Consider the following 22,895-nt stretch of genomic DNA (forward strand, 5'->3'; position numbering starts at 1 on the left):
TCTTTTGTCTCGCGGTGTCCGTGCTTTTGTGTAGGAAGGCTGCTGCTTACTTGAGTCCTTCCCTGATTGCAGTTTCCTGGAGCCAAGGTGTGGTAGTGCTACTGCTTCCTTTGGCAAAACCAGTTATTTTACTCTGTAATGCTTTTGATTTTAGAGGGAGTACACTTTACAGTGGAATAATGTGGAGAAATTATTAGAAGGAAAGGAGCATTACAGGAAAATTTGTTGTCCCTAATGTTTCTTACTCAATTTCAAGAAGTCTTAACTCTTGTTATCTTCAGAATATCAGTGGTAAGCAAAGTTGTCAACCAGAAGCATATGGTAGCTGGGAACCACCCTTCAGGGAGCTTTAAAAAGATAAAGGTGCCAAAACAAAATATATGCTCTGGTATTATAACTTTCCAACTTCAAGAACTAGCCAGAATGCAGCTCCAGGACCCTGTTAGGGGTGCTGGCTCTCAGCAAGTTCAGCTAGTAGAGCGAATTTTTCTTTGTTGTTCAGAGCTGTTTCTCGCAAACCGACACTTATCAGAAGAGCCAATTGCTGGGCAGGCAACTGATTTATTACAGCTGGAGGCAGGACGACGGTGCTGGACACTTTGGGGAACTGCACAGATTGATCGCAGCACTGTGTCTAGGGGAGCGCAGCTGTCTGTCTGCTGTGCTTTTTAGGAAATCCAAGCTAATAAGTCAGACAGTACTCACATAACCGTTGAAATCTTAACAAGTAGCTAGAGAAGAAGGTAGGTACATTGAATTTAAAACGTTCCAATGAACAGCCAGCAATTTCTTGTTGATTTAAAGCAAATGAAAACTGTTCTTTTTAAAGATAAATTTTGCATTTCTACTAGTCTAGTAAGAGTGCATCCCTTTTCAGATCCAGCTAGCAGTATGTGAGTATTGTTACGTGTACTCCCTAATGGTGTATAGACTACTGTCTCTTGTTGGTGTTCATTTTAATGAGACTGATTTTTTAAAGATAAGTGATAGTGTTTTCTTTCAATTCACAATAAATACCATTTCTTATTTACTGGTTTTGCTGTAACTCGGTAACGTAAAGTTAAAAGGAGAAAATTTCCCATGTATGAATTAATATATCTTAAAATTTAATGCATTTCCTATTCCTTTTGGTGCTGTTTTCTAAGGTTCTAAGTTATTTTTCTTGTTGGTGTTGCCTCAGTTGGAGAAAAACATTTAGAAGGTAATTTTCTGTAGTCTGTAATTATAAGGCACCTCTTGTCAAGCACGTTGTCTTACAGTGACTCACAACTTGTCAGTCCTGCTCTGAGTTGCTGCTGACCTTTCCAGAAAAGGAGAGTAAGTGAAGATACTGATACAGGAAGCTTTCTGGCAGCCACCTGGTGTGTCAGTGAGAGCAAAACATCGCTGCAGAGTAGGGAGTTCTTAGTTCAGACTGCCAGGGGCTATTTTTATCATTATCCTGCGATTTGAGGAGCTGGAGTTGTCACACTGCCTGAGTAATGCATGGTGGCTAAGTACCTTTTCCTTCTCTCCACAAAACCTCGTGATTGTGCCAGTAACTTCACAAGGTATATATGGAGGCACTTCTGAATATTGTTAATTGATATTGAATATTGTGCCATTATAAAGTGGAGTGTTGTGTTTGATGCTGATACTTAGAAGCTAAGTTTACTGAAGCTCAGGAGCTGATTAGAGAAGCGTGTGCACCAGCCTGAATTGCTCTTTTGGCCTATGTAAGTTACCCTTGAAGCTACCTAGCAGAGTTGTTACAGAGGTCTGGTGATGAAGGAAGACCCTTTAAAAAAAAAAGGCAGTAAGAGGAAGCAGTGAACAGTATGTTGATCCAACTGTGAATGGGTTTGCTTCAAATTAAAGAGTAATGGTGTGCTCATTTTTATGTGTCTCTAGAACTTCTGTTTCTGTTGTGTAGTTCAGAAGTCTGTGAGTTTAAGGACCCCTGTTTAGAAAATGACATGCTTCCCTCTGGTTATTTTATGCGGTCAAGTGTGCTCTGTACAGTAAGCAAGGCAGAAACTAGCATGCATTTGTTTTGAGGAGATTTAAGACTATCAAAAGCGAGCGCAGAATGTCTTTTGGCAGATCCAGAGGCAGGCGGTGGTTGTTGTTACTGGGTATTTAAAAGGAGGGGAGACAAATGTATAAAGTAGAAGTTGTCCAGGAACTGAAAATGGTTTTTAATCAGTGCTGTCACATGAAACGCTGCATGCAGATGTCTGCAAACTCTGATTAGAGTGCAGTCTTCTCATGCACTCCAGTTTCTGAAAGTTCTGCTGAAGTTGGAAGCAGAGTAGTTGGAGGTGCTGGGAAGACTGGAGTGTCACAGGCTGCATCAGTTGATGTGTGTGATGTGCCACACCTTCGGCACTGTTGTGCAAATCATGTAATTATGAAAAGCACCCTGGAACAGCTCAGATGTGGTATTTCTCAACAACTTGTCATAGTCTCGTCAAACCACAAGGAGCCAGGCCTCACCTCAGAGAGATTGCAATCTTCCAAGCACACCTGAGCAAGTCTGGAGAGTTTTCCCAGCTTTTTTAGTGCATGGTTAAGGATTCATTGGTTGTTCTCAATGGGTGCATTGATTGTTCGATGTAGAATTTGAATTTACTTTTTTAGAAGAACAGCTGCAGGCAGGTAGGATTGTGTCTGCTGAAAGGAGGATTTGGTGGTTTGGGTTTGTTTTTTTAAGGGGAATTAACTTCTGAGGTATATTTCAAGCTTGCTTTTCAGATCACTGTCAGTTGAATACTATTTCTTAAATAATGTAATGTTGTTAAATATTGAAGAGCAGCTCTGGCTGAGGATGGGTATTTCCTGCAGAAGCTAAATGTGTTTGGCTGGCATCTGTTTCTTGCATTCTAGCTGCTGTTGAGTAAGGTCTGTAACTTCACTGTTGGTCAGAAACATGTATCGTGGCATCTGCACATGACGTAGGGACCATAGGAAGTACAGAGGAGAGCTCGCACCAGGAAGCTGTCTGAGGCCTAGTGAACCATGATTATGGTAGAGATCCACATGCTGAATTAATGCCTTTTTTTCTGTGTTTAAAGTAATTTAGTAAATTACTTGGGAAACTCGGTTCAGAATAACCCTGAACATCACCAAATGCTTTATTTATATGCGAGAGCAAATGTTTTCAGCTGAGTAGGAGAACTTTGACGAACATGACTGTACTGATAAGACTGCTTTCGATGTTTTTTCACTTTTTGGTTGTGTTTTCTCAGTTAAATCAGTCACGCTGTTCTCTTTTCGCTGGGGTAGGGAACAGCTTCTGCCAAAATTTTTTGGCACTGGACTCTTGCAGTCAGTGCCAGAACAAACATACTGTAAAAGCTCAGGTACACAAACTTCGACCCTCTTTGCTTTCCCTTTAATCTCTCCTTGGTAGTTTCTTCATCTCTGTGACTGTTTGTCTCTCCATTTGCTTTCTCTTTTTTATTAATAGAGGTCCTAATTTTCTCTTGTATAGTTGATACGATAAGGAGGCATTGTGGAAGTGGGAAGCAAACACAAATGGTGTGTGAAAGAGGCTCATGTGTACATGGCAGACTCTTGATTTATCCAGATTAGTGCAAATCTCATTACAGCTGGTTTAAATGTAATCAGGCTGATTCTCACCTGCCTTTCCCAAGACCTTGAAGATGTGCAGGTGTTAAAGGCACTATTCTTTAGTTTACTGATTGCTGCAAGGTGCTGAGGCCCACAGAGCTAGACCAGTTATGTTTTTGTCACACCTGTGTTTGGGATTCCTAAAGTTTCAGACCCAGCTGGGAATGAAATTAAGCTTTGAGCCACTTCTCATTTGATCAGTGCTACTTGTGTCATTTAGTAACTGCTTCATTTTTTAACAAACACTCACTGCCTAGGTAAAATGTGGTTAAAGGCCATTAATTAAAATACTCCATGGAGGTTAGAAATCAGAAATCTACTTTTGAAAACTAGTTAAGGCTTTTCTGATTTGTATTTTGAGATGATTAAAGGAAACAGTTTTTATTGTAGAGTGAATTAGAATTATAGCTGGTAAAATATTTACTGCTTTACTGTGTCCTTGTTATGGTGGGGGTAGTGTAAGGTTTTGTATCCATAATGATTTGTTTCCTTAATTGTAAGAGGGTGTTTTAAACTGTACGTGACATTTAACCATTAAGCAGTCTGAACTGCCAGCTCACCTCCCAGTCCTGCAAGCAGACAGCTTTTCAGCTTCCAAGTGGCATGTTACAGTCAGGCTTGGGGTGGGTGTAGGAGGTCCTTACCAACACCAAACAGACAGATACTGATTTTTCAAGGTAGTTTATAGGCCCATCATTTAGGATTCTGTGCGAATGTGAGCGTCTGACTGTCCATGGCCAAATACAAGTGCATTTTCTCAAGATAGCCATGGCCCTTTTTGAAGGTTTTTTTTCCACCTTCGTTTCAGAAGTTTTTTCATTTGATAATGTTCTTGTCCACTGAACGCTTGATTTCTTTCTTCTTCTCAGGGATGCTTATTAATGTGTCTTTGCTAGTATTGGGGAAGTAGGAAGGAAATAGTGGGAACTGCAAATAGATGGATTAATTACTAGGTTATATAAAGAAAGCAAGAAGTCGTCTTGCTGTCTTTCCCCTCTTCTCTCTCGCATTTCTAGCTTGAATATTTTGACCTGCAACTGACCACTGACTCGTAAGGATTCCTTTCTTTAAGGGTTTAAAATCTACATTACACTGCTGGCTTTGCTGTGTTTTTTCTGGCTGCTGCTTGAAAATGAGTTTTTGCATGTCTCACTCTAACATAAAGATTCAGTAATGGATTTTTCTTGGCATGCTACCACTGTAATGAGGAACAATATCTGTTTTCTTCTGAGGGCTAAACCCATGTAATTTTTAAATATATAAACATGTGTATGGGTGTATTTAATTTTGGTTGTTAATCAGTTATCAAAGTGCCAAACAACTAGAAATTGGTTTTGGAATGTAAAGGAGAATTAATTTTTTTTAAAAATGCTTTTTGGCCATGATTGTTTAGTAAAATAATGCAAGTGCTCTTACTGTTGCTGTCAGGTAAGATGTGATTTATGTAGGATGTGCAGGAAGATCAATGGCTGACATTTCTTAACCTGAAGTTTGAGTTGGTGTGTAGAAAGGCTAAATTACCAAAAAATATGGCAGTATTGTAGCCTGAAAGCTGACACCTGTGTGTGTGGTTGGAATGCTAAGTGACCACCTTCTTTACCGTAAAAAAGCAGCAGCACAGCATGCTCTGGTGTCTTTGTGTATGGCTGCTGTAGGTGATCTTTTTGCACCTTCTCCCCCACCCCCCGTCGTTCGTTTAACCACTTCCTAGGGAGCTAATGGGTCTGTTGACGCTGGTTGAAAGAAGTTTTTCTTACCTCCTTGTCTGCTTTTCCACTACTGGATTAAGAATATAGGCAAATAGAAAACACATGCATTTTCAACTTCAGAGTTTTCAGTGTGGAATTCTGGTTGCATAATCCAAATACCAAACTGTAAACCAGTGTGGCTGAGTGTAAGTGGGGAGGTGAATTACATGCAGATGAAGCTAATCACATTGTTCTCTGACAAACATTCTTCAGTGTTAGGAATGTGCTGGGGACTTCACTGACCTATTTGTTCTGTGAAAAACTGTTCACTTACCCGTGTTTTATATTCTTACTCAGTTGTTGTTCAGTATGTCTGAATTATATATGATTCTCTCTTGAAATAGAGGGGTTCATTGTAACCATCTGTGAAATTTCTTATGTGAGACTGTGCAGTACTTTTATTTAGCGACAAAGAGGAGGAAACCACATGTACCATTACGCAAGAGTGCATATATTAGTTGATTTCATAAGTTCGCTCACTATCACAAAATGACTTGTTTGTTTTCTCAATAAAAGCTTAATCTTTCTGGTTTTGGCTGAAAGATAATAGCAGAAGAAATAACTTGGTTTTTTTTTCTGTAGCTCTGAGTGAGGGTTGCTTGTTTGTTTCTTTAAATGTTCTTCAGAGTCTATTTGAATTCTCGTACATTTGAATGTGTTTTGAGTCAGGCTAAGACTGATACCGTTGAGACTTCTATTCATTGTGCGGCTCTTTGTTACGAGGGTATGAAACACCGAAAGAATGGTTAACATTTTTGCATTGTTAGTAATGCTTACTAGGAAACTTGCTTCCTTGTGAATTCTCTTGCTTTGATTTAAATGTAATTTAAATTTGATCTTTTCTTTTTCCTCTAGTGCATGGGTGTTAGCTGATTTTAAAACAACATTTGAAATAGTGTAATTAAACCCTGTTTCCCTTTCTGTCTGGTTTCATTTTGACTAGGATGCTGTTTTTCTAGAAGAGGCAATAGGATGTCTAACAAAAGAAGCTCATGTGAAATACTGTTAAATAGAATATTTAGTTTTCTAATATCAAACACTTTAGAACAAATATGGTCTATTTATGAACCTTTTGTAATGGGCTTTCCAGTAGGATAGAAAGGAGAGCTTTATGTGACATGAAGTTTGAAAACAAATTGGAATACTCTTTAAAACCTACAGAGTAAACCAGCTGGCTTGTACATAAGGTGAAGAACATGTTTCTAGTTTTCAAAGCCTGTAATGTTCTTTTTTTCCTGTGTTCTCTGTCTAGAATGGGGCTTTAGCCCACTTGAAGGTTTAAAAAAATTACTCTTGTAACATTTGCTTCCCTTTCCAGTCACCTGGTTTTCATTATAGTTACTCATCTGGAATTGACTAGCCTTAAGTTCCTAAAACGCAGAGCAGATCCTTTTACCACATGTGTATGCAGTTTAAACACACCACTCCCCACCCCTCCCTGCCCAAAATAAAACCCCAAACAAAAAAAAAACCAAACTAAACCAAGAAAACCCCAAGCAGTCAACAACCACAGATGTTTAACGCAGTATGTAAGTTCTGGAACCTACTCCTAGATCGTAAAATAATGTTAGCATTCTGCTTTGACTTAGTGCACTTCTGTGGATGTGAATGCTGGCTCTGGCTTGTGATTTTACCCACATGTTTAGTTGAGATGCTCATTTCAGTATTTTTGGTTCCTCCTGACTGTAAACAGACATTACAGTCAGTTAATACCAAAGCTTGCATGTATACTTGCGGCAACTGCCTTTTTTAAATACACAATTGAATGTGCAGTCAAAAACTGGGAACACGATCAGTTGTGTTATTAGTACATGAATGCTTAGTATTAAGTAACTTGTATGGCAGTTAGGAAATTTTACATGCTGCCTGGGAAAGTACCGACTTACGTTAGAGGACGCCTATTATTTTTTTAGGCAAATAAAGTGGGTTTTTTTCAGTGCCAGAGTGTCCAATTATGCATATATCCGGATGTCCTGCAGTCTTGACTGCTCTATGATGAGGAAGACTTCTGATTTTTGGCCTGATAAGCTGTTATATTGTAGATGCTGGTTTAAAACTGAGTTTATGGGCCAGAAGGAGAGTGCACATGGTTCTGTAATGTTGTGATTTGGACAGTTCGTTTGAATTGGGAAATCCTTGGTTTCAGTCTCAATTCTGATGACTGAATGTTTCATCTGGTAGATTTTGAATATAGAATATCAATATTCATTGCTGTGGAGACTACAGCTTAGGTAAAAGCTGTAAATGCCAGGCTTGCTGGAAGTCACGCTCTATCTTGCGTTGTCTCACTGTTCCCCTGGATAACTACTTATTCATGGGAAGTGCCATATTTAACAGAAGGAATAGTCAGTCCTCCCTCAGCAGTAGTCTAGCTGGAAGGTCTTTCAAGGGTAGGAGGTGTGTGCATTAAATCTGAGGCATTCACATTATCTTGAACAAAAGGGGCTTGAACGGAGAAAACTCCTCAGCTGATTCATTCAGTCTTCAAATTGACTTTGTGTCTGCTATATGTGCTATGTGCTATATGTGCCCTGTACTATATGTGGCATGTATGTGTTTGTCAACACGTACTTCTGTTTGTGGGACAATTTGCTCAGCACAGTATCAGTGCTGTACACCAGTGCAGCCACAACTATGTAAATCTCACTCCTCGTGCAGACGCCAAGTACAGTTACAATGGCATTTTTCAGTTTAGCTCAGTATAGCTGGCCTGCTGTGTCAACAGGAATAGAACTGAAAAAATGGTCACTTAGTCCAAAGATGTGTCTGTGCCGGTCATTATGTCATTGTAATTTAACCATATAATTACACAGGGAAGATAGTTGTGTTGGTACAGCTCCTTTTGAGAACAAAGTCCAGGTAATTTATAAAGGCTGTAAAGACTATTGGAACTACATTAATGACACTAACCTTGTTTCCATCCAGTGTGCTCTTAACAGAAAGACTGAAGTATTGCTGTTATTGTGCTGATATTTTGTGGTCTTTGGTGATGTAATAAAGGACTATTTTAAAACTTGGATGTAAGCACAGTTTTGTAGCAGCTATGGCCTTAGGTCACCCGTGCTGCTGTGACAGTTGTTGCCAGTTTGCATTGATTACACAGCTGCATACTGCCAGATCTCTGGTGGGCACTGGAGCTTGCAGGTTTCTTAACTTGGCTGCCTTACAGAGACTGCTTCCCGTTTGTCCCTTCTTCTTCCTGCTGCTTTTTTCTTCTGCCAGTATCTAAATTATGAAGTGTGCTATCTAAACAAAACTATTGGTTTCACAGGTTGTTTGTATACTGTTATGTAGCTGTAACTTTCCTGCAGTGGAAATCTGCAGCTTTGTTCTGTAGGGAATACAGTGTTTGCCAGGAACAGTCATACTTCACAAGACTGCGCTTGGAGTCAGTTTTCAATAAGAAAATAAAAGGTCAAGATTCAGAAATATTATTTGAGTGATCATGAGGGTGGGGTGGTTGGGGCCCCCGTGATGTTAGTGCCAAACTGATTAGCCATATCTTGCTCATTCTACTTGGCATAACTTGATGAACATCATCAGGATGATTTACAGAAAGTGGAAGCTGGAGGGACATCTCTGTATGATCCCATAGTTACGTGTGAGTCTGTACATAGAATCATAGAATAGTTATGGTTGAGTGTTTAATTGTTTGCTCTCTTGGGGATGGATTGGTACACCTCTTAATTTACAGAGAGCTTTGTAGGATGTATAACAAATGAGTGTTCAGATTTCACTTAGATAAATCATTCTGTAAAATACAGTATTTTCCCTTCATATTACATGATGCAAAATGATGTTTCTAAGTTTCTGAATGAGCTGATATTGATGTAAAATGGCAAATAACTTACTGCTTCAGATACCATTGCAGATTTGCTTTCCTTTTTTCTTATGACATGTTAGTATCATTTTTGCCTGACCAGCTATTCTAAAAATAAAGCAAACTGGCAGTTGGTAACTGTTGCAGTAGATACTTCAGTTCAAGCTGAGAAAGCAGCCTGTATACCACTAAATAAGGTGTAACAGACAGATTAATATTATTTTTTAATGTGGTTAAGAAGTCTGTTGAATGTAATCTTATTCCAAAGTAGGGGATACTAACGTAGTGCAACACTTCTCTTTTTATAATAACACTAACAAAAAACCAAACCCAAACCCCCCAAATCCCAGTTGGAATGTCAGTTATTGAGGGATGGCATAGGTACCTTTATAGATGGGTTTGAGAGTTTTTCCTCACGATTCAGTGTTAACTGTCTGACCTGAAAGTCCTCAACACTCAAATCTGTTTGAAGGGCCAGGTTCCAGTGCTGTGTATTGTGCTTTGAATTGAGAAGGGGTTTGGTATGGATCTGTCTCTTGTTTCTGGTCCACTTTTAAGCCTAGTGTTTTCATGTCAGTACCACATCTGAAAGGACTAACGTGCACTTTCTTTACAGGTGAAGCCAAACTGTCTACGTTTAATTTAGATTATAAGCAGTTCAGGGCAGTGACTGCATTTTGGCTGTGCATTCCACGGTGCCTGTCCTTGTTAAAGTCCTGAGTAATGCCTGAAGTTCCTGGCCTAATTTAATGTATTAATAGTAAGGAACAGACAGTAACTGCTTCAAGACCTGAATTGAGGAATGCTTAGAGAGCTAAGCTTTGATGCAAGTATCTACTGAGCCAGCCTCAGAGAAATACAGAAAGCAATCTTCAGCAACCTTTAAAAAAAAAATCAATTGTGTAATCTCTTGGAACAGAGCAACTGCAGGTCAGAAATTTAATACTGGCTTCTGTGTTTAATCTTAGTGGGAGTCACTTCCATGTTATTTGAGTTCTTTGTGGGAGGAGATGTTTGTGCAGAAGATAAACTACACATTGCTAATGTGATGCAATTGGAGCAAAGTTTTTCCTAAAAGTTAAAGCAAACAAATGAGCCATCTTTTCCTATTCCCTGATAGGAAAGATGGAAAATTTTAGTGGATGCTATTTTTTTTGGCATTGTGCAGAGCTGGTGGAATTGTTTGTTGCTTTGTGCAGACCTCTGCAGAATGAGCACTACTTGAGTATCATTTCACACTTGACAAGCAAGCAGTGCAGGTATTTAAAATGCTTGAATGTGAAATTGTAATAGCTTGGTACGTGGTGGAAAGGAAGAGTCTGCATTGTAATGCTTTGACCTCCTGGTTGTGAACCAGTTCTGCTCACAGATGATAACATAGTGAAAGCAAAAACATTATTTCAGAGTGGGAGATTTCTGCTGGGATTTTAATGCTAGAAAGACCATTTTGTGTTCCTGGCAAGGAAAGTGTAGAGTAGTGGTTTGTTCATGCAGCACTTAATCTGTGTTTAAGTGCATGAATGATTTTGGTTTCTGTTTCCTCTTTGTTAGTTTTTTTGTAATGCAGGAAAGTAAAATTGTATCAGGGTAGATGGGTGGTCTATATAGCCACCATAAGTGAAACATGGGCTATTTAGGGTCTTCCCCTCTTCTGTTTGCCAGTGCCAAATGTTGGTTTTCTCAATAGCATTTTGGTCAAATCAGACAAACTTCTTCCACTTTTCTAACTTGAAATGGAAGCCAGAACAGCTCTACCTAGCTGCCCTCCTGTCTGTCGCAAGAATATGGTCACAACAGTGGGAACTCACCAACTTTAGACGTAGGAACATTTGGGTTTGGAAAACCAAACCCAGAAAACTGAGACGTGAGAAAATGTGTTTCTCAAGTAAAATAATAATTGTAGCAGTTGAAGAAAACGGTTCTGGAGTCTTTAGTAAAGAGTTTCAAGTAATTTCTTCAAATAATATTTCTGTGGAATGTGCTTTTTTTTCAGTGAACATAGCAAAATTCTTAGCTTAAAACATTCCTTGGATTGGGCCTGTGAATTGGAGTACAACAACTCTATGTAATAATGAATTCAGATCCAAACCCCAATTCCTCCAGAAGCAGTACTAGCTAGTTCTGATTTTCTGTCTTATTTTTTTAAAAAAGGCAAAATCTAATGGTGAAGTGTATTAGCTCTTCCAAGCAGCTAAGCCAGTCTCTTCTCTTTGCCCCTTCTTCCCCCTGGCCTCACAGACCCTCATGGTTCTGAGGTCTTATTTTAACTCTTTGACTCTCTGACTGCTCCAAGAAGCAGTTAGTTGTAGTGTCTAGGAAAAATAGGTGGCATCATACGCTCTGTATTTTTTTTTTTTTTGATAATTGAAGTAATCTTTTCATGGTTTTCTGCCCTTGCAGAAGTGCACTTAGCATTTAATTTGTCTTTTCTCATATCAGTGGAGTATTTGAAAGTGCAATGCTATTTCTGTAAAATCTGTGTTAATGGATAGTTAACAATTTTACTTTGTTCAAATCTAAGCATTGTCTATCTCAGCATCCCTCATTCAATGACATCATCCAGATTGCAATTCCTCTTAAAATTTGAGGTTTCAATATCAATTTAGCTGTAGCTCCAAAATTGTGATTGTTTATGAAGACGCATATAATTTTTATTGACTTGACTAATGGGAATTTTGCTCTACTTGCCTGTTTTACTGTGTTTGGTCTACGTGGGGTATATTGAGATTTTTGTTTCTAATCTGAATTTGCAGACTTTGCTGCCAGGTTGGGATAGGAGCTGGCCTCTGGCTTGGGATGGTGTCTCATCATTTTTTAGTATCTGTTGGGTTTTTTTTTCACTTTAAGCCCTTTAGATTCAAAACAACCATATTGAAGTTTTCTAGTCTTAGGAGATAGCTAAAAACCATAGGTAACATCTTCTGATGTCTTGAGTGGATTGTGAAGCGCAGCACTGTGTTAGCATTATAGCCTTTCAGCTTCTTGTGCATGACTGAAAGGGCAAAATCTTTATGGATAAAGCCTTTACCAGCACTGCAGCGTAGGAATACGTATTGTATAAATGGTGTGTATTAGCATGCATTGCACAGTAATTTATTCTGTGTGCATCTCATCAGATTGACAGGCTTTCTAGCAATGCCTCTTTCAAATGCCTTCTTGTAGAACAAGTTTTATGAAAAGAAGTGCTGTGGCCTTATTAAAACATAAAGGGTTTTGTACTTTACCAGTGGTTTTGCTATTTGTGCTTCTGATATTTGTGTTGTATTTCAAACTCAAGCATAGCTCTCGTGGATGCAATGCTAACAAAATGACATTTTTTGCATGGAAAGTTAACAGGTAAATGTATCGCCTGCAACTAGAACCTGAGCCAGGAGAAGGCTCATGTGCTTTCCTGTCAATAGCTCTGCAGTCTGTTAGTTTAGTCCCTAATAGAGGTTAATGAACATGGCTGACTATTTTATATAACTGTGCTGCTAAGGTGGAGTCAGCAAAGCTATTGATAGCACTCAGCATGCATTATACAACTGTAGTATTGGAGCCAATTCATTTGACACTCTTTTTTTTTTAATCTTTTACAGTGTGCCGGTCAAATAAAAGCCCGTGGGTCTGTCTGACATGCTCCAGTGTCCATTGTGGAAGGTGGGTACAAAGTGTTAGTGTGCAGATCTTTTAACCAGACCTTTATCTTTTTCCTTTGTTGTTTGACTCTGAGGGCCTTCATTCAGAATTTTCCTGAATGCCGTATAATTCCCTGAAATAAACCTTTTATGATCTCATGTAACGTTATGTTTATACTAATCACACTTCTTTGTTACCTTATGAGAGTCCAGTGGTGATAATCAACATGATTTTTTTCCCCAGAAGAAAAGTGGATGGTGAATGTGATTGTTCAGCTCAAAAAGCACCTGGAGAACTGCTACTGCAGTGTGTTATTGTCTAGCTCCATTCTGTAAAAGGTATTTCTATTGTAATAAGATAAAACCAGTGAGAATACTTGGAAGCCCACAAACGCAGAGCTGGCACATCTTATTTTTGGGAAAACAACAACTATCCAGCTTAGACAGAAAATGCCTTAAATGTACTGTAGTGTAGTTTTGGCACAAAGTTACTGCCATACCATAAATGGAGTAGCTACTCTCCAAGTTCCTTCAGAGTACTCTTGTGTTTTGTCTGTATTAGTTGAAGTACAATGGAAGAATTTGTAGAGAACTGATACAGTCAGTTCTGTTATTTCTGTGTCAGGATAATTGTAGAAAATTGGCTGCTACGTACCTGTGAATGAGAATGCAGCTAATGCTGATGTTCAGCCAGAAGCTGAGATGTGAACTTTTCGTCTGTGCTGGTGCACTGTTAATCTGGAAAAGCAGCATTAAGTTTAGAGACATTGTCTTTTAAAGGAGATTGAATAAACTCCAGGTTTTGTTTCTCTTATCACAACTCCGCCTTTCCTTGATCGCAACTTCCCCTCTTTTTTCATTTTTCCAGCACAGACAATGATTTTCTCTTAATTTCTTTTCTAAATCTGCACTTAGACCTAAGAGAGGGGATGCTGCTTCATGGTATGTGACGTATGAAGTGAATAGTTTGGAATGTTTTACTTTTTACTAACTAAAAAAGAAACAACATCACTGACCACTTACAACCTTTCTGCCGTGCAATTAGACTTTGAGTCAGTTATTGGTGCTGTTTGTTTTGGCTTTTCAAGCTGCTCCCGTCCTTAGAATGGAAAATAAGGAATGACACGCACCTTGTAATGGGATCCCTTTTGATCGTGAAATCACATGGAATATTCTTCTGTTCAGATAATGTTTGAGATCAAAGGAAGAAGAATAGGGCTTTTTAGGTCTTCGCTTGAAGTACCTCCTCTGGGTTAGTTATTTGGGAGAGTTATCGACCATGTTACAGCAGCAGAGCATTTCTGGTGGGAGCATAGCTTTCTAAACCTGGCATTTGCACTGATAGGCAGAAAAGCCAACTCCTGCAGCGCAACTGTCTCATCTGGGTTATGACATAGAGGCTGTGGGATTCTGCCAGCACAGCAGTGTTGGTAGCCCTGTGGCTTCAGTGCCTTAATCAGCACAGGTGCATTAGCAGAGCTGTTTACACCTGCATGTGAGAACAAGTGTAGAACACAAAGACCTTCGTCTGGAGCATGTACAGAGTTCCTGTCCATTAGTATTACTGAGTTCAACAAGAAAGAAATGAGGGAGAAGAGAATTGCCTGAAGTATGGCCATGCACTCCTGTGTGTCTGTGATTTTCGGCTGATTCTTGGGGTTATTGCATCTCTATTTACACTTTTTTTATTAAAGATGCTTAATTTTCTGGATCTCAGTTTTTGAGCATGACAGTGCTCACTGTGTCAGCAGAAGAGTTGTAGGATTTTAGATTTCCTTTTCAGTTAATGTGACCTTTCAAATTCTTGAACTTCATAAAATACAGAATGCTCTAATATTAAATTGTGCTGTAGAATGGGAAAGCTTAAAATAGATGTGATTTCATACAGGGGTCAGCAGACTGTATAGGGATCTCAAGCATGATGAGTGCTGTGTGGAAAATAAAGTAGAACCATAAGAAAGGTAGATGGGAAAGCAATATGGAGAACTAACCGCATTAAAGCTATGGAAAAAGGGATTGTGAAGTTGCATCAGTTTGTTAAGGGTCCAGATCCCAGGGTTTGGTACAAGGATGCCAGACTGTGGTTGCTGTGAAGGAGCTGGAAAGATTAATTTTGACATTGTGGGAGAGTAAAGGGGTAAAAAGCTAGAAAATGTAACCAGAGTTTTCACACAGGTGAATTGCCTGTTTTAATGTCTGTGTAAATATTGGGTGTTTATTAGGCTGCTTATTTTCTCCTTATTTTCTATGAATGTCGGTTAAGTAACTGTTTAAAAGTACAAGACTTATGTTTGGTTTTCATTTATTTTAGATATGTGAATGGCCATGCAAAAAAGCATTATGAAGATGCACAGATTCCTATGACCCATCATAAGAAAACAGAAAAACAAGAGAAAGTTCAGCATACTGTGTGTATGGATTGCAGTAGTTACAGTACATACTGGTAAGGGTTTAAACACTGTGATTTGACAACATTTTTACATCCTGAAGGTGAAAACTGCTGTGAAGTATATGGCATTACACACATTTTTGAGCACTTCATTTCTTGATTTCCAGACCTGGTTGTTTAAAAACGGTTATGAAATAACCTTCTGCTTTTGCAAGTGTGTTGTAGCACTGGTTACAGCTAAACCCCTGCATTTCAAATGGTTTAGCAGAAGGTTTTTGAAATAAATGCTATTTATGTGGTTTGGAGTTGCTTCTGTTTGCTTTTGGGCATATTTAATTGCAAAAGCTGCTGCTTGGTTGTAGTTAACTCTTTCCATCAAATGGGTGAGCCTTTTATATATCCTTTATTTGTCAGAATGTCAGCAAGTAATACTCTGTAGTTCCTCCCCAAGAGATGTGACCTTGAGGTGTGTATGGGTGTGTTGTGTTTGTTGTTTTTTTTTTTTTTCTGGTATTGTTTTCTGTCTTCACTCCAGAAAAAAAGGCTTCTTTCTATTGGAGATTTAATGCAACCTGTATGAGTTTAAGAAAGTGATGGATCATGTTGGGAAGCAACATCAAATCTCTGGCAAGATTAAGTAGCAGAATCACAGAAGTGGTTCATTCTAGCAGTTTCTTAGATTGTGGTATGAGCACTATTTATGGAGATTTAATAGTTAGACTGGTAATATTCGGTTCCTTATCTTCCTTGTTCCTTGGAAAGCAAAGGCTGGAAGACTGTTGGAATCAATGCTTTTATGCATTCATCATCTTCCATCCTCTTCATCCCATAGCAAAACTGTTGACAGCTACTTCCCCATTTCCTGTTAGCTTCATGGTTTCCAATGTATGTCATTACTTGTGTGGTGTAGCAGTGCAGGATTGGAGCAGGGCGAACCTTGGTGGTAAGCGTGTTATGGTCTTGTACAATTACGGAGTGTGTAGCTCCGCTGATGGGTATCTTTTGTGTACTTCATCAGGAAAGAATCTGTTTGCTGAAGTTTGGGAATCTAGATTTATCAGGAATATTTCTTTAAAGTGTTTTTAGCCCCTTCAAGTAAAATCACAGTTAAGTGGTCTCACCTGAAGACATTTTGTTTGGAGCAACTCGGGAATTACTCAGATGGTGCACTCAGCTTTGTGATGTATGGGGATTTTGCTTCTATTTGTATTTTATTTAGATGACCATCACTTTTATCTGCTCCTATGTGAAAACATAAGATTCTTTCCAAGTGATGTATATGCGCAGTTTAACAGCATTGAAGCAGCTGTGGGAAGCTAATTCCACTTTCTAATGCTGTTAACAACTGAGTTCTGTGCTGTGGGTTTTTGTTTTGTTTGAAGTATGACCTATCTTCTAGTCACTCTGAAGGTAGTAATGTGTGGAGGAGTTTTAGCAGGGTATTTGAAGTCTTGATTGCATCTCCATTTACTATGACAAATAGTATGGCCAACTTGCTGAGGCTTGATGAGTTACACTAGCAGGTCAGAGTACCCAGCCAGTCGTATCCCAAACATGACACGGGTATTGCAGAATGACAGCCAAACTAAGAACTACAGGATCTGTTACTGAAAGAAACTATGCTTGTGAAGAAAGGTAGGCGCACATTTAGGAAGCCCACTGATGTTTCACGGCATATCTGTGGTAGGGCGGATGAGAAGTAGTTTAGCATGTGATGTCTTTTCTGCTGTAATCTAAGTAGAAGGCTGAGTCATCTATGGATGAACTGGAACTAATTGTAGAGAGCTTTGCCTTGGGGAATTCCTGTTGTGTATAATTCACTATCAAATTATAACTCTCCTGTGAAGCTGAACAGGTTTTAAAAGCAGTGTATGTTTGCTTACAATTAGGCTTTTTAAAATTATTTTTTATTTTTTTCCCTAGCTGGTCATCAGAAAAAGATACCTGGATTTGTCATTGCACCCAGTTTGTTCAGTGGAAGTGAGCTTGAATGCGTAAAGATGAAGCAGAAAGGATTCTGACCAACTTCTGCCCCTTTATTTCAGACAGTACAGTGTGGGCTGCTATCAAACAGTGCTTGCCAGTTAAAGCAAATAGTTGGGTGAATTCAGGTAGTGACTTGCTACTGTGGAGATTGAATTTTGAGATGTTACTTGGTAGCTGCTTCATTTTCTATAGGAATCCAGTAGGTGGTATGTTTATGCAATGACGTTTCTTTGGAGTAAACTTTTAAAAGATTAGTGTTTTATGCTAGCATTTACAATAATTTGGACATTCAAGTAAATACTATTCTAACACTTAATTGAATTTTACTTCTACTGTAAAAACAAGGGAGGTATTTTGATGTAGTGCTGGCTTTTACGCTTTTCTTTGCAGTTTTGTTAACCACACAGAGTTGAGTAGAATGCCCTTGTTAATTGCCCGTGTTCCTTAGCTTGCATGATAGTAGCAGTGAACAGGCCTTTTGGGCTGTTTTTTAAGCAGAAGGCATTTAATCCTTAGATTTTTATTTGGCTGTGTCATAAACTTTCATGCAGTCATGATAGCACAGCCCGGGGTTTGCCTTAGCTGTTCTTGTCAGTCCAAGGGGAAGAAATACTATGTGACTGTTAAAGCTACTGAGGTTTATTGAATATTGTTTCTAGTTCGCATGCAATCTTGCTGTAAACCAAAGCCAGATAAAGCCATCTGCTGTAACTCTATTTCAGCCTGGAAGGCTAGGTGTGTAGGGCTAGGTGTGTATGTTTTCTTTGAAGACAAGCTTTCAACATAGCTTTGCAAGGAAAATGTTTTGGTTCCGGTTAAGACGTGGTTAATTTCTGTATTGTTAATCTGAGATAAGGTATTTATTGTATTTATGAATTTGGTAATGTTTTGAAAAATTGAGTCATGCTTGAGATACCATTGAGTACTGGGAAACTAGGGATTTGCTTTCCAGAGTGTTTTGGTCTTTCTTCTGTGTCCTTATTTGCCTGTTGAGTCTTCAGAGTGGCAAAGTTGAGAGAAGGTTAATCTCTATTGTAAGAATACAACTCTCTTCTTGATTCTTTGATTACTTTTGAGACAGTAGATGCAATACTAAATCTTCAGCCTGAATTATGTTTGGTACCCTAAGCACTGACAAAGAGACTCTCAAATTCCACTTTTTGGAGATAATCAGCCTTTCAGTTAGTTCTAAGCACAAAGAGTTTACAAGAAGTACAAATCTGTTTTATCTTCAAGCTATCCTATGGTGCTTTCTCCTGCTGTGTTAGTGGTGGTTTTTCAGTGTGCAAGAGGTAAAACTATATGTGTAAGAAATCTGCTTTCAGAAATACCTTTACTGAAAGAGAACTCTTGTGAATTGGTTTTCTCTGTGCTAGTGCACAGCCAGCTGGTTAGCACAGAAGAAGAAAGGCTGCCTTCTTTATGTATTTGCATAATATGTTTCCTGTGTTCATTTAATCCCAGACCCAATTTGCAGGTCAGATTTCTGACCCATTAACCCCCTTGTTATCTCTTAAAGGGACATGGTTGTGCTTGTGTGTGTGTTCCTGTGTTTGTCCATCCATGTCCTGTGTCGTGTCATACCCCCCCCCCCCCCCCCCAAGCTGATATAAAAATAACTAAGTGCCAAGGACTTAAAAGGATTTCTTTATTAGTCGTTGTTTGTGATGGTGGTTCTATGTAGAAAACATTTACTGGGCTAGTGCATGGGCATCTGAAAACTAAATTGCTTGGAACCATTATTTTGTGTTTTATAGTCAGTGGAAATTAAAGAACATAAAAAGCCTTTTATCAAGACAGTAAACTTGAGTTAGTTCACTCATATATAGTGTTAGCACAATGAAGGAAACTTGGATTTTCTTATTTTTTCCTGTTCTGTAATTCTTCAAATCCGATGAGGACTTTAAAACATAGCATGGAGTTCTGTAGCCTACTGAAACAGCCAGCACCAGCACTAAGCTGAAGTGTTCCCCAGAGCAATGCATACATTCATTGGCTTGCTGCCATTTTAGCAGCAAAGGAGGCCAGAAAAGACCAGGCCTTGGAGGTAGCAGAGGTGCTAAAAATAGAAGATGTATAGAAAAGAAAATATTGTGTTAACCCATACCAGGGACCCTTCCTGAAACAGAGGATTTGTTCCATACAGTTGCTGTTAAAAGCGTATTGTAGAACTGCTGTATGCAAAAAGGTGTTTTGTTAATTTGTGATAATCTTGAGGATCACAAATAAACATGTTTTGAATGTCAGCTTCACATACAGGAGGTCATCTCTCAGCAGTTTACCTTTAAGGTGTGTGGGCTTTGCAAATTTTAAGCTATTGAAGCATAAACTACTTCCTGAGCTGATTACTTCTGTTACCCAGAAGAGATTGGTTGTAGTGCTGTTATTACTAGTAGTAGTGGTGACTCCTCAGTGTTGCAAGGGAAGTGGTTTAAAAAAACCTGCCCATTAAAAAGAAAAATAGGAAAATGTTGTCTTATTTAAAATGAGTCTTTAAATCACTTTTCCGCTGTTCCAAGGACCCTGACATTTAATGATTTGTTTGGTTTTATTCCCCCATCTTGGGGAAAGTGGTAACTCGCAATTGTATGTACATGTGAAACTGGTATGTGAGATCAGACTAAAACCGATGTTAGCATGATCTTTAGGACATGGGAGCAAGTATTAAATAATCTTTCAGGAATGATTTGGTTTAGAGGCTTTTGGTGAACTTGCATCTGCTTTCATTTCCTCTTTATAAGCGTTTATAAATGTAATTGTGCTGGTATACCTGGGGTTGTGGGCAGGCTTGGTATTAAAGTGGGGTTGGACTACTGTATGTACCTGCACCATATTTACCTCTCAGCAGAGCTGGCCTGGACAGTTTGCTCTGATGATTGTCCTTGAGGTGTGGTGTCCTGTGAGAGTGGCAAAAGCAGGAACACTTCATTAGGTAATTGTAGGTGGCTGATAAAGCTGAACAGGACTACTTAAAGCATGGCTGAAAAATAAGTACATTTACAGACTTGTTCGTTCTTCCAGACTTACTAGGTCTGTGGCAATCTTTAACAAAATAATAATATAATCTGATACTGGCAGTAGCTGTCTGAATAATTTCGAGATGTTATGTAAGGGCTGCGGTCAGTGTTTGGAAATCTGGAGAGCTGTATTAATTTCTCCTCTTGGAGGCAAAAATCAGTAGTGATCCTGGACACATTGGTCTGACAGACTCCTTTCGGTGGCAAGGGCCTTTTCCCAGGAATTCAGTGTTTGAATTAACAGTAGCATTAATGCCTTTGAAATGTATTGCAGGTTTGTGCAACAAAGCATGTTGTAAATACCAGTTGTGCCTGAAGTCGATAGCTTCATTAACTTCCAAAGCATGGATCTGCTCCAGCAGAAGAGTAACTTGAGATGATGCGGATGTGTTCCACATTTGAACCTGTCCTGTGCCAAAGGGAAAGGGGAGAAATTAGCTGCAGTTCTGTTATTAAATATATCCAGAGTGAGTTAATTTTCTTCACAGGAAGTGTTAAGTTACCTGCCACAATTTTAAGCTGCAGTTTGATCAGGCAAGAAATGCAAGGGATTTAGAATACAGCAAGGCAGCAGAAGTTAATGCCACCTTGCAGCAGTGTTTTCCTTGTGACAGTTTTCTTTACTACTGTCCACAAGCTGTCATGCACCATGGATTTACATGTACTCTGGAAAATAGTGAAAAAAGGTGTGGGTTTTTTTTCAGCATTCCCTTAAAGATCCTACTCCCCCCTTTAGCAATAATCTGCTTTTGTGCACTGTATGAGGCCTTAACAAGCCCACAGTTTTAATATTAAATTATAATGAACATCTTTGTTTCTTAGGAAACGCAAGATGTTCGTAGAACATTGTTGGATTGTAGACTTTTGTAATCCTTGGTTCTGCTGAGAGGACGTTTTGATTTGGCTTTACATTTGCTTTGATGCTTTGGGGGAATCAGCTTTGTTTTTCAGCTCAGTTACTTCCTTTTGCACTTACCCTGAAAAAGCTCAATGTACTACCTTAAGTTGCAGGAGAGTTTCTGTATATATAGAGACTGTGTGAGAGATTGAGTGATATTTGTGGTTAAAGCATGAGGTGCGAATTGCCACAGACTCCGGTGTGAGTTTTGACAAACCGCGTAATCTTTTAGTTCATCTTCCCTGGTCTTATTTCTGTAGCAGAAACTTACATTATGTATGTATCTGTTCAGCACCTCAAGCTTTAATGATAGCTTTGTGGTATTATAATAAATAGATTTATGCTCTACGTTAATAAAACCTTTGCTGTCAGCTGATCTATTCTGATAAATCTTCCATAGATTGTATCCTGACGCTGCTTTTGGTTACACCCTGTGTTTGAATTTTTGCTGAACTGCAGTTCTGCATTGTGACAAGCAGTACATGATGCTTCTGATTTCTGATAAAGAATTGAGCTAGAAGAAAAAGCATCTCATAAGACAGTGCCTGTACTTTACCTTGCTATAGGGTACTTTTCAGAGGGAACCAAGCTGAGTAGGTGTTGTGCTCCCCTCTTATCTTCCACAGAATCACTTCAGTGCTTCCTGCACAAAGGCTTGCATGGCTGTTCTGGAGTACTTCACTGAAGCAGCCTTCCAGTATCTGAAGGTGGCTTATAAGAATGCTGGGGAGGGACTCTTCATTAGGGACTGTAGTGACAGAACAAGGGGTAATGGGTTGAAACTTAAACAGGGGAAGTTTCGATTGGATATAAGGAAGAAGTTCTTTCCTGTTAGGGTGGTGAGGCACTGGAATGGGTTGCCCAGGGAAGCTGTGAATGCTCCATCCCTAGTGGTGTTCAAGGCCAGGTTGGACAGAGTCTTGGGTGGCATGGTTTAGTGTGAGGTGTCCCTGCCCATGGCAGGGGGGTTGGAACTGGATGATCTTAAGGTCCTTCCAGCTTTAACTATTCTACGATTCTCTGAAATCCTTTACATGTTCTGATAAAAGTTTTTATTGCAGTTACCGCTGTGATGATTTTGTAGTCAATGACACCAAGCTGGGTCTGGTACAGAAGGTCAGAGAGCACCTACAGAACTTGGAAAAGTAAGTAGTTTGTTTACATCCAGACTGCATTCAGTGGCCTTGTAATATCGCATCATTTAAGTGGTATTTCTGTTTTATGGGTATGTATGTTATTTAATACAGATATTCTGGTCTTTCTGTGTATGTATGTATGTTTAAATATCCTTTTCATCCCTGAACAAATGGGTTTGTTCTTGTTGCTTCTTTTTCTTATACAGTAAATCTTACAGAAGCAGTGTATGGTGATGCAGAAATTTAGATTTGTTGCTAACTAGCCAATAGTTACTGACTTTCTCCATCTAAAAGGGAGAGAATTTCCAGGACAGAATCATAGTTTTTTTTCAAAATGAGTAAGTTTTTGGAGCAGAGAAATGGAAGCAAATATCCAGGTACAAGCAGTCTTCCTATTAATTGTGTAATTTTGTTTCCAAACCAAAAAGTGAAGAAGGCTTATGAACTTGAAATCGTGCAGAAGAGATGTGTTTTTCCTCTGCCTTTATCTGGTGCTGTTCCACTGAAAAGCAGGTATTACAATATGTGGGGCAGATGCTGTGGCCAGTGCTAGATAGCAAGTAGTCTTTTCATAGTTTGGTTGGAAATCTTATGTAAGACTAGGGAGAAGTACATGTGCATGCAGTGCTTGCAAATAGGTTTGAATGCCCCAGAGTTCAAACAGGACTCCTG

General features: G+C 39.0%; 1 protein-coding gene across 4 annotated transcripts in view; it reads left to right on the forward strand.

Moving 5' to 3' along the window:
• The window catches only part of USP3 (ubiquitin specific peptidase 3), an 80,323-nt gene that overhangs the window by 39,576 nt on the left and 17,852 nt on the right, over window positions 1-22,895 (forward strand). For 3 of the 4 annotated variants that reach the window (XM_061447240.1, XM_061447241.1, XM_061447239.1), the window contains 3 exons: window positions 12,759-12,819; window positions 15,109-15,240; window positions 22,149-22,232. In XM_061447240.1, coding sequence (XP_061303224.1) covers window positions 15,158-15,240; window positions 22,149-22,232 — 167 coding nt within the window. In that variant the 5' untranslated portion in view covers window positions 12,759-12,819; window positions 15,109-15,157. Of the gene's footprint in view, window positions 1-267; window positions 744-12,758; window positions 12,820-15,108; window positions 15,241-22,148; window positions 22,233-22,895 lie in introns of those variants that run through there. The other variant, XM_061447242.1, reaches the window with a different exon arrangement.

The sequence above is a fragment of the Pezoporus flaviventris genome, unplaced genomic scaffold (genome assembly GCF_033815535.1).
Source record: "Pezoporus flaviventris isolate CSIRO_AGI_PZ_B2104156 unplaced genomic scaffold, CSIRO_AGI_Pfla_v1 ptg000006l, whole genome shotgun sequence".
NCBI lineage: Eukaryota > Metazoa > Chordata > Aves > Psittaciformes > Psittacidae > Pezoporus > Pezoporus flaviventris.